The sequence below is a fragment of the Eleutherodactylus coqui genome, chromosome 9, assembly GCF_035609145.1.
Source record: "Eleutherodactylus coqui strain aEleCoq1 chromosome 9, aEleCoq1.hap1, whole genome shotgun sequence".
Classification (NCBI taxonomy): Eukaryota; Metazoa; Chordata; class Amphibia; order Anura; family Eleutherodactylidae; genus Eleutherodactylus; species Eleutherodactylus coqui.
The window spans coordinates 48,334,384-48,350,272 of record NC_089845.1 but is presented as its reverse complement, the minus strand read 5'-3'; the positions used below and the strand labels follow the sequence as shown (position 1 = coordinate 48,350,272).

The 15,889-nt window shown below is 48.5% G+C and overlaps 1 protein-coding gene across 1 annotated transcript in view; it reads left to right on the top strand.

The window, feature by feature from the left end:
* The window catches only part of ELOVL2 (ELOVL fatty acid elongase 2), a 106,946-nt gene extending 91,515 nt beyond the window's left edge, over window positions 1-15,431 (top strand). The window contains exon 8 of the mRNA XM_066578942.1: window positions 14,974-15,431. Within this exon, the coding sequence (XP_066435039.1) occupies window positions 14,974-15,099 (126 nt within the window). The 3' untranslated portion in view covers window positions 15,100-15,431. The remainder of the gene's footprint in view (window positions 1-14,973) is intronic.
* Window positions 15,432-15,889: the final 458 nt, after the last annotated feature.

Sequence of the window (15,889 nt, the reverse complement as noted above, 5' to 3'; positions counted from 1 at the left end):
AGGAGCGGTTTATGATGGCTAGCAGGGATTGCAGTCAGTAGGTCAGGGAGCATGTTATCAGGCGGAGTACAGAGGGCTTTGTTTAGGGAATTCGGTATGCCTCCCTGAAGAGGTGCGTTTTTAGAGCACGCCTGAAGTTCTGCGAGTCCTGGATTGCTCGTGTAGCCTTTGGTAGTGCATTCCAGAGGACCGGTGCTGCTCTGGAGAAGTCTTGGAGGCGGGAATGAGAAGTTCGAATTAAAGGGGCGCTCAATCTGGTTTCGTTAGCAGAGCGGAGAGCCCGGGCTGGTTGATGGATTGAGATGAGGGAGGCGATATAGGGGGGCGCTGCACGGTGGAGGGCTTTGTGGATGAAGGTGGCGAGTTTAAATTGAATTCTGTATTTAACGGGCAGCCAGTGCAGTGACCGGCACAGGGCAGAGGTGTCTGAGTAGCGGCTGGACAGGAAGATGAGCCTGGCTGCCGCATTCAGGATGGATTGGAGTGGGTAGAGTCTGGTGCAGGGGAGGCCGATCAGCAATGAGTTGCAATAATCGAGCCGGTAGTGGATAAGGGCAACAGTAAGCGTTTTTAGCGTGTCCACAGTGAGAAAAGAGCGGATTCTTGCGATGTTCTTGAGGTGCAGCTGACATGTTCGGGCCAGAGATTGGATGTAGGGGGTAAAAGAGAGATCAGAATCAAATATGACTCCAAGGCAGCGGGCATGTTGTCTAGGAGTTATGGTGGCGCCACACACTGAGATGGGGATGTCAGGATGAGGTCGGTTAGTGGAGGGTGGAAATACCAGTAAGTCAGTTTTAGAGAGGTTTAGTTTTAGGTAGAGAAAGGACATGGTGTTAGAGACAGCGGACAGACAGTTAGTGATGTTTTGGAGTAAAGGTGCAGAGATGTCACGGGCAGAGGTGTATAGCTGGGTGTCATCAGCATACAGGTGGTATTGGAGGCCAAATCTCCTGATGGTTTGTCCAATAGGGGCTGTGTAGATAGAGAAAAGAAGGGGGCCGACGACAGAGCCCTGGGGGACCCCAACAGCAAGGGGAAGAGGAGGGGAGGTAGAGCCAGCAAAGGAGACACAAAGAGTGGTCAGATAGGTAGGAAGAGAACCAGGAGAGGGCAGTATCCTTTAGGCCAATGGAGCGTAGCATACTGAGGAGGAATTTGTGGTCAACAGTGTCAAATGCTGCAGAGAGGTCGAGGAGGATCAGTAGGGAGTAATCGCCCCTCGATTTGGCTGTCAGTAGGTCATTGGATACCCTTGTAAGGGCAGTTTCTGTCGAGAGTTGAAGTCGAAAGCCAGACTGTAGGGGGTCTAGGAGAGAGTGCTCTGATAGGTAGCTTACAAGGCGGGAGTAAACCAGCCGTTCTAGTAGTTTGGAGATGAAGGGGAGGTTTGAGATGGGCCGGTAGTTGGCAGCATCAGTCGCGTCCAGAGTCGGCTTCTTTAGCAGTGGGGATATGATGGTGTGTTTGAAAAAAAAAAAAAGGAAAGATGCCGGAGGTCAGAGAGAGGTTGAATATAGTGGTGAGATGGGAGATGACCACTGGGGAGAAGGAACGGAGGAGATGTGAGGGGAGGGGGTCGCTAGCGCAGGTGGTGGGGTGAGCAGAGAAGAGCAATTTGGAGACTTCTTCCTCTGTCGCTGGTCTGAGTACAGACAGTGAGCAGGAGCTAGATACAGTGCTGACAAGACTAGGGTCAGGGCTAGTCTGGGGTTGGGAAGTTATTGCCTGACGGATGTCATCAATTTTCTTTTTGAAGTAAGCAGCCAGCTCTTCGGCACTGAGATCCGTCACCGGGGGCTGTGGTTTAGGGCTGAGAAGGGAGTGAAAAGTATCAAAGAGCCGTTTAGGGTTGTGGGATAGTGAGGAGACTAGAGAGGTGAAATAGACTTGTTTGGCATGGTGGAGGGCAAGGTTGTAGGTTCTGAGCATGAATTTGTAGTGGAGGAAGTCGTTTGCGATTTCCTCCACAGCCGTTCAGCACTTCTAGAGCACCGCCGGACGAAGCGCGTTTGAGGCGTGAGCCAGGGTTGCTGTAGTCTACATCGGATGGCTCGGGTCCTGGGGGGCGCTGCTCCATCCAGGGCATGTTTGAGAGCGGTGTTGTAGTGAGCGGCAGCCAGGTTGGGGCAGGTGAGGAGAGAGATGGGGGACAGAGAGGACTGTAGGGATTCAGCAAAGTTCTGGGTGTGAATGGCCTTAAGGTTCCTGTAGGTACTGTAGGTAGGAGGGTCTGGAGAGATGTTAGGGAGCATGACAGAGAAAGAGAGGAGGTTATGATCCGAGAGCGGGAGAGGGGAGTTAGTGAAGTTGGCAGCAGAGCAGAGCCGGAGGAAGACCAGATCCAGAGTATTGCCATCCCTGTGAGTGGGAGAGGCTGTGAGTTGAGAGAGACCAAGGGAGGAGGTGAGTGAAAGAAGCTGAGAGGCAGATGGGGAGTTGGGGTCATTAGTGGGGATGTTAAAATCACCTAAGATGAGGGTTGGAATTTCACAGGATAGGAAGTGGGAGAGCCAGGCAGCAAAGTGGTCCAAAAACAGGCGAGCAGCACCTGGGGGACGATAGATAACTGCTACTCGCATGGACAGCGGGCGGAAAAGCTGTAGCATATGTACTTCAAATGATAGAAAAGTGAGTGAGGGTACAGGGGGGATGACCTGGTAGGTGCATTTCGGGGAGAGAAGAGCACCTACTCCTCCGCCACGCCTGTCATCTGGTCTCGGCGTATGGGAGAACTGCAGGCCATTGTAGGACAGTGCAGCAGGGGAGGCTGTGTCAGACTGCTGTAACCACGTTTCTGTGAGAGCGAGCAGATTTAAAGATTTAGCAGTAAAATAGTCGTGGATGGTGGGGAGTTTATTACATGCTGACTGGCAGTTCCAGAGGGCACATTTAAAGGAGTCAGGGGAGGGTATGCATGGGCTAGCAGTTGGGCTTGGGGATTTTATTAGTGAGCCCGGTAGGGGGTAATAGCTAGGAGCAGTGGAGGGTGGGCCAGGATTGGGAGAGATATCCCCAGCAGCTAGTAACAGCAGAATAGTTAGGGTTAGCAGATGATTAGGAGATTTATGAGGAAGACTGGTATTTTTGTTAGTGGCACTAGGGGGTTTGAGGCTAAGCAAGAAGGTAAAGAGTGCATGCGAGCTGTGCATAGGTGAGGACAGGAGAGAGGGGCTAATGTGTATAGAGTGCCCCAGAGGTTGGCACTTGAAAGAAGTTCTGAAACTGAGAGCAAGAATGACAACAGAAGTGACAACATTAGCGATAGCTTTTAAGTGTAAAGCATTAAGGCAGAGTTTGTGGCCTACCTGTCGCCTACCCTGTAAACTGTGCAGCATAATTCAAGGGATATCACTCAATAATACAATTTGGGGGACATGTGTATTTTGAAGCAATCTTCTCTATAGACCAGGCTTTGTGGAGCAGAATTCACTGCGATAAATAGTGTCCTTTCTTCTTCCCCATTTGTAAGACACTTTTTGCTGGGGTTCTTCCCTTCGTATGAGGGTGGGGGAATTAACTGGGAATGTTACCGTGGTACAATGCTTGTGGACTTACTTCCAGGAGTATCGGCGCTCTGAAATATTTAAGACTTTATAATCACCTGCTGGAACTCCAAAAATGCCCCCTTCTGCACATTGATGTAGGACATATGCATTATACAGTGCCATCTATACAATATGCAAATAAGGAAGATGGAACAATCCCTCTACAGCGCCACCTATTGGATGGCAGCATTTCTTCAAGTCAATGTAAGACAAGTCTGTCAAACAATGATTGGGAATAGGAAACTGACATCTGGATGATAAGCACAGCTAGTTTCTCTTTTTCCACACCCTGAATTTCAGTATGACGAAATACGGCCTCAGCCCTTGATCTGACAGGTAAACCACATCCATATATCTATTACTGTACAGTCCAGGATGGGGTCCGGCTTAGGGGTTTCTTTTCTGCTACGTCCCATGGGTTACTGTTGTGGCTGTGTATTGTTCTCAACATAAGGAGAATCCTCATCCTTATACTTGATACACAGGAAGTTGGCGCAGCACACCGTCCTGTTCATGCCCCTTCTGGGTATATGCACGAGCAGTGACGTAGGAATTAACAAAACAAATCCACCATTTACAGAAGTGCTGTCAGCACTACACTACGGATGTGCGTTTCAAAAATAGGACAAATATTTCTTCCTCAGGTCCATTGAGATACAGTAAGTAGAAGAATATGACCTGGAAGCAATTAAGTGGTCGCTCAGGTCACATGGCAGGTAGAAAAAAAAAATACAATATTTCCAACAAAAGTTATGCATAAAAAACAGAATCCATAGATACATTTTTGCAAGTACAGAAATGATACATATACACAGTATAAAAATACAGGTATATGCCAGAAGGCTGATTTAGGAAATAGAAAGGGTTTGGACATGGAGGCTAAGTGCATAATGAGCTAAAACACATACAGTACTTCTTCAAGGTTAAAGAAAAAGGAGATGTAGCGAATGAGTGTCACATTAAGCTGTGCGTCCTCTGAAGTGACGTACATCACAGCTGGCGCGAGTGGAGTATGAAGCTGGCTTGGGAGCGGAGCGCGCTGCAAACCCAGTGGGTGCCACATGTTTGAAACAGCTGACACCTGCCACAAACCCGCTGTTTGACAGTGTAGACAGGCTGTCAATCCAGCCCGTGGCATGTAAGCCGCCAACTGGAGGTGAGATTCTCCAACTCACCATCAGCCCCCAGTGATGGTAAAGACTTCCAAGGCTACTACGTATTTAACCCCAATATGTCCTGCCTGTGCCAGGGCTTGATGGGCGATTAAAAATACAATATACTGTACCACTGAAATATGGCAGTATTTAAAAAGCGATCAAATCAAAAAATTGCAAGTTCAAGTCCCCAAAGACTTTTAAAAAAGTTTAAAAAAGTTAAATAAAGTCAAATAAATTTTAAAATACAAAAAAAAATATTTTCTGCACAAAACAAAAATATAAGATCAGTTAGTATTGTCACATTCGAAAAAGCCCCGAACACTCAGTTTATTCATCCCACACAGTAAATTCAGCAAAAAATACATAATGCCAACCAACTTTTAATCACCATTTATTGGGAGACTAGGGACTAAGTCAGTGATGGGCAACCTTTTGAGCTCGGTGTGTCAAAATTCGCCAAAAAACCGAGCATGACTCGGGTGGTGTGTCACTTTGAGAAAAAAAATACATAAATTTGTGATATTTATAGTTTAAATAACAAATATGTATAACTATATTTAATAAACCCAAAACACCCATAGCACAGGCCCTCGCATGTCCCAGCCTCCTCCTCACTTATGTCAGTAATGACAAGCCCCCAGCGGCGACAGTGGCCCACAGCAGCGACAACGCACCCCACAGGGGTCCCCCGCAGCGACCCCCCAGCATTACTTGCCCCCCACAGAGGCCCCCAGCATTACTTGCCCCCCACAGCGGCCCCTCAGTGGTGAATGCCCCCTACAGGTGACTGCCCCCCCCACAGCGGCCCCTCAGCAGCGACAGTGCCACCCAGCAGTGACTGCCCCCACAGCGGCCCCCCAGCGGTAACTGGCCCCCCAGCGGTAACTGCCCCCCACAGCGGCCCCCCAGCGGTAACTGCCTCCCCAGCGGTAACTGCCCCCCACAGCGGCCCCCCAGCGGTAACTGCCTCCCACAGCGGCCCCCCAGCGGCCCCCCAGCGGTGACTGCCCCCCACAGCGACCCCCCAACGGCGACAGCGCCACCCACAGCGGCCCCCAGCATTGACCGGCCGCGTGTCAGCGACTATGGCTACGCGTGTCAGTGCTGACACGCGTGTCATAGGTTCGCCATCACGGGACTAGGTGATCAAGTAAAAAAAAACAAAAACACATGTACTTAGAAATGGCAGCAGTAAAAACTACAGCTCAGCCCGTCAATGAAAAATGTAAAAAAAAGTTCTGTCGAGTTAGTATTGTCAAAATAGTACAGTGATCCCTCGCTATATCGTGGCTCAAGGATTGCGGCTTCAGTGCATCCGGATTTTTGATAGACCATATATAATTCTGTTTTCACAGTTTTTCACTACGTCGTGGAATTTTGCAGTACATACAGGATATACAGTACGCCACTAGCGCTTGCCAACGCGAGATTGTACACAGCACACTATTGGCTGATGGAATGTGTTCTGTATCAGGCGCTGATTGGCTCACTGATCGCAGCATCGGTCTGTTTGTTCACTTTTGCGATTGTTTGGCAGTTCACCCGACAGATTCATTTGTGTAAATATAACGTTGCTACTTTGCAGATTTTCACGTATCGTGGGGGTCTCTGGAACGTAACCCCTCCGATAGATGAGGCTTCACTGTACTGTCAAAATATTACTGACCTGTAGAACAACATTAGCTGTCTTTTTTTTTTTTTTACCATACCATAAAATGCCAACCCGCCACCCTCTGAAAAATGGCACACTTGCATTCCACCCCCCCCCCCCCACTCAGATTTTAAAAGTTTTCCCATACATTATATGGTACCATTATAAAATATGGCTAATAAGAAAGCTGGAATAATACTGCTGCAGTGCCACCTAGTGGAAGACCGCATTCCTTCAAGTCAATGTTGGACTCTTTATACAAGCCTTATAACAATGACTGGGAATTGCATACCAAGCCAGAAGCTATACACAGACAGCTGTTTGGGGGTTTTTGTACGTCAATAGTGTGCAGCAGGTTTCTGGCTTGGCTAGTGAGAGGGCTATAGACGTGGATTGGGACGGGTATCATTTCTCCTATTTCTCCTCAGTCACCTTCTAGGTGCTCTCCTTAAGGTGAAATGTTACCCTTCCCGAAAATACAGCTAAAAACAAGCCCTCATACAGCTATGTTGACAGAAAAATAAAGCTATGGTTCCTGAAAGAGGAGAGGACGAAAAACAGATATTTTTGGTATAACTTACCGTAAAATCTCTTTCTCGTCACGTTCATTGGGGGCCACAGCCTAAACCATGGGGATATAGCTACTGCCCTAGGAGGCGACACTAAGCAAAAAAGTGTTAGCTTCTCCCCCCTGGCTATATCCCCCCTGCAGGCTTTCAGCTAATCAGTCTGTCTGCAAGCAGTAGGAACGCCAGTGGGAGTACGATTATGCATATTATATTTTATACATACCAAATTACAATGTTTTGGCCTAATTTTCTGCCAAACAATGACCGAACAGAAAGTTCCAGGAACCGCCTTAATAAACAAGGGGTGGGTGCTGTGGCCCCCAATGAACGTGATGAGAAAGAGATTTTACGGTAAGTTATACCAAAAATATCTGTTTCTCGTCCGTATCATTGGGGGCCACAGCCTAAACCATGGGACGTCCACAAGCAGTCCCGAAACAAAATATACATTGGGTGGGCTATTTACAGGTTTGACCGTGAGGTCAATGGACCGCCGCCTGCAAAATTTTCCGGCCGAGAGCGGCGTCCACCGATATGTGGACCTTATAGAATTTTGACAGCGTGTGTAAGAAGATCCAGGTGGCAGCCTTACCTACCTGACGCGCTGAAGTTGCGTGACGGACCGCCCAGGAGGCCCCTACTGCCCGTGCGGAGTGGGCCGTAACCCGAAATGGTGGCGCGCGTCCTGAGGTACGATACGCCTCTTTTATCAAGGACCTTATCCACTTAGATATGGTGACCTTCGTGTGTACTGGCGTTGGACAGAAGGAAGGCAGGACAATATCTTCATTGATGTGGAAATCCGAAACTACTTTCGGTAAAAATTCTGGTGCTGGTCTCAGTACCACTTGGTGGAAAGTCCTATAAGGGGTCTGTATAGACAAGGCCGCCAGTTCCGAGACCCTACGAATAGAGGTAGTAGCGACCAGGCATACTACCTTCCAGGTCAGTAGCCGCATAGGAATCTCTTTCAGCGGTTCAAACGGTTGGTCTGTCATAGCCTCCGATACGATATTAAGATCCCACGCTTGAACTGGTGGTTTCAAAGGGGGTGTCGTATGGGCGACTCCCTGCAGGAATGTTCGCACAGCCATTCTGCTTACGATTGGTCTCTGAAACAGCACCGTCAGTGCTGGTACCTGCCCCCTTAGAGAGCCTACCCTTAATCCTATTTCGAGACCCGATTGTAGGAATGCCAGTATTCTGGCCACCGAACATTGCATCGGCTGCACTCGCCGCTCCTCGCACCAGGTGAAGAAATGCTTCCAGACTCTGTAATAAATAGCCGACGAGGCCGGTTTCCTGGCCCATATCATTGTTTAAATCACCTTCTCCGAGTCACCTTTTCTTCTTAATACCTCGGTCTCAACGGCCAGGCTGTCAAAATGTAGCGACCTGCAATCCGGGTGTAGTAAAGGCCCTTGGGATAGCAAAATTTCTTCGATCCGGTAGGTGCCATTGTGCGTCGGTCAACATTTCTATGATGCTCGTGTACCAGCTTCCTCTTGGCCAATCTGGCGCTATTAATATCGCTGGTCGCCCTTCCTGTTTGATTTTCCCTAAGATTCCTGGTATGAGAGAGATTGGTGGAAATACGTACAGGAGTTTGTATCCCCCCCACGGGATGGTCAGTGCGTCTGTTGCCACCGCTTACGGATCCCGTGCTCGGGCCACAAATGGAAGAACTTTGTAATTCAGTCTGGACGCCATGAGATCCACGACTGGCGTGCCCCCTTTCTGACATATTGTCCGGAATACCTCTGGGTGTATCCCCCATTCGCCGGGATCCACCGTTTCCCGACTTAGGTAATCTGCCACCCAGTTGTCTACTCCGGGAATGTAGACTGCTGATATTGAGTCCAGATGACTCTCCGCCCACGTCAGTATGCGAGTTACCTCGCTCATTACCAACGTGTCCCGTGTGTGCCCGTGATGGTTGACATAGGCCACAGCTGTGGTGTTGTCCGTCTGGATGCGCACATCCTTCTTCTTGAGACTGGAACCGAAGTGCCGAAGAGTCAGGTAAATGGCCTGACTAGGATGTTGAAGTGTAACATTATTTCTCTCTGAGGCCAAAGTCCCTGAACAGACTGGCCCTCCAGTGTTCCGCCCCAACCTGAGCGTCTGGCGTCTGTCGTCAATATTATCCATCGTTCTGGGCCCAAAGCCCATCCTACCTGAAGCCACACAGATTTCAAACACCCCTTCAACGCATCCTGGACTTGAGGGGTTATCCGGATTCGTTGCTCCAGGGTCAATGTGGACCTGTTCCAGTGGGACAATATCAGATGTTGAAGCATCCTTGAGCAGAACTGGGCAAAGGGGACCGCCTCGAAGGCTGCTACCATCTGGCCCAGAATACTCATACAGTGTCTGATGGTGAACGTTCTCTTCTGCATTAGAGACCGAACACCGTGTAGAAGTTTGTCTACTTTTGTTTGAGGTAGTAGAATGCGGTGCTGGCTGGTGTCAAATATCATGCCTAAGAACTCCAGACGTTGTGCTGGTATTAGGCATGATTTGTCGCGGTTTATTATCCAGCCAAATTCTTCGAAAGTTTTCCTCGTGACGCGTAAACTCCCGCTGTTGCCGTCCCGTGACGGTGCTTTTACTAGCACATCGTCCAGGTATGGAATAGCCGCTATACCCTTGCATGGAGTAGTGCCATCACTGCTGGTAGTATTCTCGTAAATACCCTTGGGGAAGTTGAAAGGCCGAATGGTAGAGCCGTGAATTGAAAATGCCTTCCCTGCGTCTCGAAACGAAGAAATTTTTGGTGTGCTTCCCGAATCGGAGTATGGCGGTATGTGTCCTTGATGTCTATTGAGGTCAAAAATCCCCCCGACTGCATGGAGGCTATCACGGATTTGATAGACTCCATCCGGAAATGCTTTGTTTTGATGAATTGATTTAGTCCCCCTAAATCCAGTACTGGCCTGACCCTGCCATCTTTTTTGGGCACTAGAGAAAGATTTGAGTAGAACCCTTGCTTCTCTTACGTCCCTGGCACTGGTTTTACAACCCCTTGTGCCAGAAGATTTTCCACTGCCAATTGTAGATTGGCTACTCCTCCTGGGGTGGCAGGTAGTCTGGACCTGCAAAATGAATCCTGCGGTAGAGTCGCGAATTCGATCGCGTACCCGGAGGCCACGATCTCCTGCACCCACTTGTCACTCACGCGACTGCACCATGTCTCCCTAAATTGGGAGAGTCTGCCCCCCATCCTGGTGACACTGGGTGGGGGCAGAGACTCATGGCGCGTTCTTTGATCCTGCCGCCTTAGATGTTCCTGGTCGGGATCGCCATGGTTGTCTTGTCTTGAAGGTTGGACCTTTCCCTGCGTCTGTCGGGGCCCTCCTAGATTGGGACCACTGCCCTGTCCCAGGACAAGATGAAAAACGCCGAAATGACCTAAAAAACGGTTTCCTCTTCAATGGAACCCTTTTTCCTTTCTTGTTGGTATTTGTGGCAATGCCGTGCTTTTGCCGCCTGTAGCGTCCTTTATTAAGTCATCTAACTCGGGCCCAAAGAGCCTATTTCCCTGTGCCACCGGCGGATCGACCCCGGGGGTACCGCCCAACCCTTTTTCAGATTCCCTGGGAATGGGTATGTAACTTCCCAAGTTTTCCCGGGTTGCCTAAATTTTTTGTCAGGATTCTGCCATTCTTTATCAAGGACGTCCGCAAAGTCCTGATGGTCTGGAACGACCTGTCGCGGTCTCCTCTTACGTCTAAACGACACCGTGGATGGAATTGCCTCTGCTGGTTCCTCCGTCACTTGGAGGGTTTCTCTTACAGCTATTACTAGACTGTCCATTAGGCTCGCCAATCGCGAAACCTGTTCGTCGTCCAGATCAGAAGCAGACGAGCCCGCAGAGCGTTCGTCGTCTTCCGATTCACTGCTGCTCGCCCGCTGTTTGGGCGTATCCTGCGAAGCCCGGGAGCATGATGCCCGGGAGGAGTCATGGCGGGCACGGCCAGTCTTGTAAAGTTACGGGACCACGAAGAATGCCTTGATCTGTGATAAGTCCGGACGAACTCCCTGGACCCATGGGAGCCATGAGAGTCCCTGGACCGCCTGGACTTGGAGGGTCTAGGCGACACTCTAGCACGGCGAGACTTACGGGAGGTGACCCGCTACTGCGGGACCTCCTTTTGCGTGCCCTCCCGCGCGCATATTCCGAAGAGGCAACTTCCGAGCTGGTAAAATTGCCGCAGAAGATGTGGCCAGGCCGGGAACGGCAGCGACCAAGGACCTAGCCCATTGGGATTCGGCCCTTGGCTCCACAGGGGCGGCGGGGGGCACTTAGCATAGCGGGGGTCGGTTTGACCGCAGGCAAACTTAACGCTGCAAGATGTGCAAGCGTAATGCTTCACCCTCCCCTTGGCCGGCTGGAACTCACTGATGTAGGGTCAGACATGGCAACAGAAAACCTCAGGTGAGAGGGAATGCTACGTACTGCACAGGAGTACCTGCAGGGGGGAGAGGGGAGGGGGAGGGGAGACACCGCTAAGTGCTGCCTTGGCAGGCTTACCTGGTCTAGCAGCTGTTTAAGTGGTTCCCCTGATCCAGCTGGAGCCTCTGGTCCTGAAGCTTGAAGGCCGTCAGGTGTCGACGTGGGTCCACCATACGGAAATAGTAGCGCTGGTGACCTGGCAGGTGTGTGGCAGGTACTGCTGCGGGTGCTGGTACAGCTGCTGGTGCCCGTTACAGAAGGTGCTGCTGCTGTCCGGGTGCTCACTCTGTGGCAATAAGTCTGCAGGGCGTGTCAGCGCTGGATGCTGCATGCTGAGAACTGCGCACAGTGCTGGGCTCAAGTCACTACTCAAAGGGACTGTCCTGCTGCTGGGAGTGGCCATTCTTCTGCCTGGCTGCTTCTTCCAAGTTTGCCGCGGCCGGAGGGGGCGTGACTTGCTTTGGAAGTCTGCCCGCGACCCGGAAGTGACGTTTAAAAAAAAATTAATTTTTTTTTCTTCCGGCCCAGCGTCGGCGCCCCACCCCCCGGAGCGCCGCGGACGGAAGTGACCTGCCCAGCCAGCGCCCCGGCGTCCTGCTGGTATGAAGTGCCCATACACCTGTTGCTGGGAGAGCCCCTGCTGCCATCGTACTTGCTTCATTGTTAGGATGCCCGCTCCTAAGGTACATTGCGTCCGTCAGGGGAGCCACAGCCTGGCCACACGTCGACCTGTCTCCAGCAGTGCTTCCCCCTATGCGTCACTGGTCAGAAAGTGCACCACTCCAGGGAGGGGGAGCCCTATGGCTGGCGGGTAACCGACGCCAATGCGCATTGCAGGGTCGGGCCCCTTTTTCTTCTCTGGGTGAGACGCCGCAGAAGTGGTGGAGACACCCCCTGCCTGCGTCTCCCCCGGGAGGCCAATAGAGCCAGGGGAAAGCCCCGACTCCCCAGATTCCCGTGTATAGCCACGTCTGCCTCCTAGCAGACACTAAGCTAAAGACTGATCCCCATGGTTTAGGCTGTGGCCCCCAATGATACGGACGAGAAAACACCCCCCCCCCCCCAAATAACTGGTAGTTAATGGGGCAAATAAGATCATTACAGGGATCTCTGAGGCCGACGAGCTTTTTCTGCACATGCTCTATTCTCTGTATTCGCTGGTTTGATCATCTTGACAAGCTAATACACACATATCTCTGAACTCCACATAGGGCTGCTTTTTGACTCCCTCCAGTGACTTTTGTCCCTTTACGGTTAAGTTTAGAGATGAGCGAGCATACTCGATAAGGCAAACTACTCGAGACAGTAGTGCCTTATTAGAGTACCTGCCCGCTCGTCTCTAAAGATTCAGCTGCCGGCGCGGGGGAGAGGTGGGAGCGGGGGGGAGAGATCTCCCCTCCGTTCCTCCCCGCTCTCCCCCGCCGGCAGCCGAATCTTTAGAGATGAGCAGGCAGGTACTTGACTAAGGCACTACTCTCTCGAGTAGTTTGCCTTATCGAGTATGCTCACTCATCTCTAGTTAAGTTTAAATGAATCTTCCTTTACCCTTGCACATTTGTATGTGTTTTAGCTCTGCTATGCAATTAGCTTCTGAGTACAAATCCTTTTTATTTCCTAACTCAGCCTTTCAGCATGTATCTTTATACTAAGTCTCTGTATGTTAGCTCTCATTTCTGTACTAATCCTTTATTTTGTATATGAATTTGCATATTTAATTGTTTTTCCATCTATAACTTTTATTGGTAATGTACTTTTATTACCTTCCATGTGAGCAGAGTGACCTAATTACATCCAGGTTATACTGCAAAGAGGCCCTTTATCCCTAAAGGTCTGAGGAAGAAGTATGTCCTACTTCAAAACGTGTAGTCATTAGTCTGAAAAAAAAAAAAAAACAGCACAAAACAATTATAACCATATGTTACTACTGGCAGATTGGTTTCTATTTCCTACTACACATCCAGTCACCACTGCAGCTATGTCCATCATATCAACCATACATCATAGAAGCATCACCTGCTCCGACTGACCCCAAGCCAAATGCAACAGAACCTGGGGCTACAAAAAGACCACCCTTTACCATTGTAAAGCTGTGATTGCCAAGGTGGGAGCCCTGTGTGCGATTCCCCCAACACTTAGTAACTGGTTGCTGCTAATGTACTTACAACACTGGCTGCTGCACGTGAGACTGACAACCCAACTCCTTAGCTATTGGCCTATTTTGTGTCTTAAGGACCAAGCAATTTTCATCACCACATCACAAGAACCATAAGCAGCTCTGCCTGGTACATCTGGTGCACATACCAACATCCAACACAAGGTGTAGTCTCAGCCATAACTGAGCAAGAGGTGTTGCCCCGAAACACGTCTTTATTCTGGTTTAAAATAAAACCGAGAATCTGAGCTTACTTCCTGTATTACAATCAACTTTATTTCGGTCAGCTGCGCCTTCACCCATCACATTTTTTTCCTCAAGAACCATAACCATTACTGGAACAGAACAGACGGGTGTGGTAACTCAGATGTTAGCGTTGCTGCTTTGCACTGCTGGAGTTGTAAGTTCAAATCTGACCAAGGGCAACATCTGGATGGAGTTTTTTAAAGTCCATGCAGATGTTACCCTTGATAAGATTTAATACCTAGTACCTCAGCACTCAAAGGCAGCAGTGCTAACAACTGAGCCATATTAATAGAAGACGACATGCGTGTATACGTTACTCACGCCGATTTGTATTGTAATTGAAATCAATGGGAGTTGGAATCGGCCGGTTACCAATCATGATTACTTTTTGAAAATAAAGTCAGGTACTCCCGACCAAAGTATTTCAATAAACGCTGAACACTTAAACAGAAATTAAGTAATCTGGTACCAGTTGGAAATCGTTATGTCAGTCTACTAGATTTTACCCATGATACTTTACCCATGATACTGCCTCTTGTTTAGAATCACTGAGGGGTTTATTTTCCATCTTTGCTAGAAGAAACAAATTCTGTAGGGATGGAAATAGGATTGTTATCAGTCTCCATCGCTGGACAACTCAGTGTGGTCCTTTACTGGAACGATGAGCAAAACTGGATAATATATATCTAAAGATCAATCACGTGGGATATTTGGGGAGCAAACTATGAATTTCAAAATCGGGAAAAAAAAAACACTCCACAAAATAGAACTTTGAGATTCATTGGATGTTGTATTCCCGTCCATTCAAAGCTTTAACCCTTTCCAATTCAATTTTGGATTCAGGGTTTCCTAAAAGGCTTTCTCTTTTTGCTGTTATACAACAGTGCCATCTGCTGGCTAAAGCCAGTGTGTGGGCGCCAGAGAGGCTCCAACAGCGAAGTGGCTGGCAATAGACGGTAAGAATACCCTGTCGGACATCTTCTGACATTGGAGCTGGATTGGAAAAAGTTAATGGGAGTACATATTTTATAACAAGACGACCGGAAGAGAAAAAGAGCAATTTAACATGAAGAAATGTCTTTGCTGTCTAAAAGGTTTAATACACACATTCAGGACATGGCTACATTCCCTTGCCTTTTTCCATACATGTTAATTAGCACACACTAACAATATCCATTTTCTTCTTCTTCTTAGACTTATAAAGCAAGACCATCAAAATCTGATACAAATGGAAGTACAACCAGCATAGAACTGAAGAACGGATTCCACAAAGACTTGGTGAACGCGAGCAACGGTGCTGTGCACAAGAAACACAACTAGAAAGCGAAGAGTTGCATTAAGAAGCAGCCTCTGTATGAAGTGATATTTAAACTACTTCTAGACATCCTCCTAACTGAACAATACCAGATTCCGTTAAAAACGCATTTTTTTAAAATAATCACTACCCAGAATATAATAATCTTTTGATACATAGAATATGACAAAATTATGACAAAAGGCTTTTGTCCAAATATCGTAACAATAATGCAAATGGAAAGTACTTAATTGTAGTCCAGGAAATGCCTTATAACATCCCAATGACTTTCTTTTACATGTTTAACAATTTTTAACTTAATTTAGGACTTTGTATTTACTAAAGTTTAAAATTCTGTGAAAACAAAAAAGTCTAAAGTATATTACTTTACACAAACTGGTTATTATGAACATCAAGATTTAAGCTTTATTTCAGAGTGACGCTCCTAAACCTCTCAAATTCCAAATTTCAGCAGTCATTAAAAGGCCATATTGCAATATACGCGGCTTCTAATGGCGTTGCATCAGAATACTGACATGGCAGTTTAACCCCTTGGCAGTGGCATGGTCAATGTGACCACGGCATGTAAAATTCTGACAGAGGGAAAGGGCTCCCTCTGTCACTCATCAGACTCCCGCAATGTGATCAAGGGGGGATTCCAGTGGGTTGCTATAGAACATCTAAGCTTGAAAATGGGGTTTGAGGCTGCCACCTATGAGGCTCAGTCTCAGACAATATAATACACTGCAGTACTGAATTATTGCAGCGTAACATACCAAAGATTAACAGTTATGAACTTTGAGTCCCCTTGTAGCA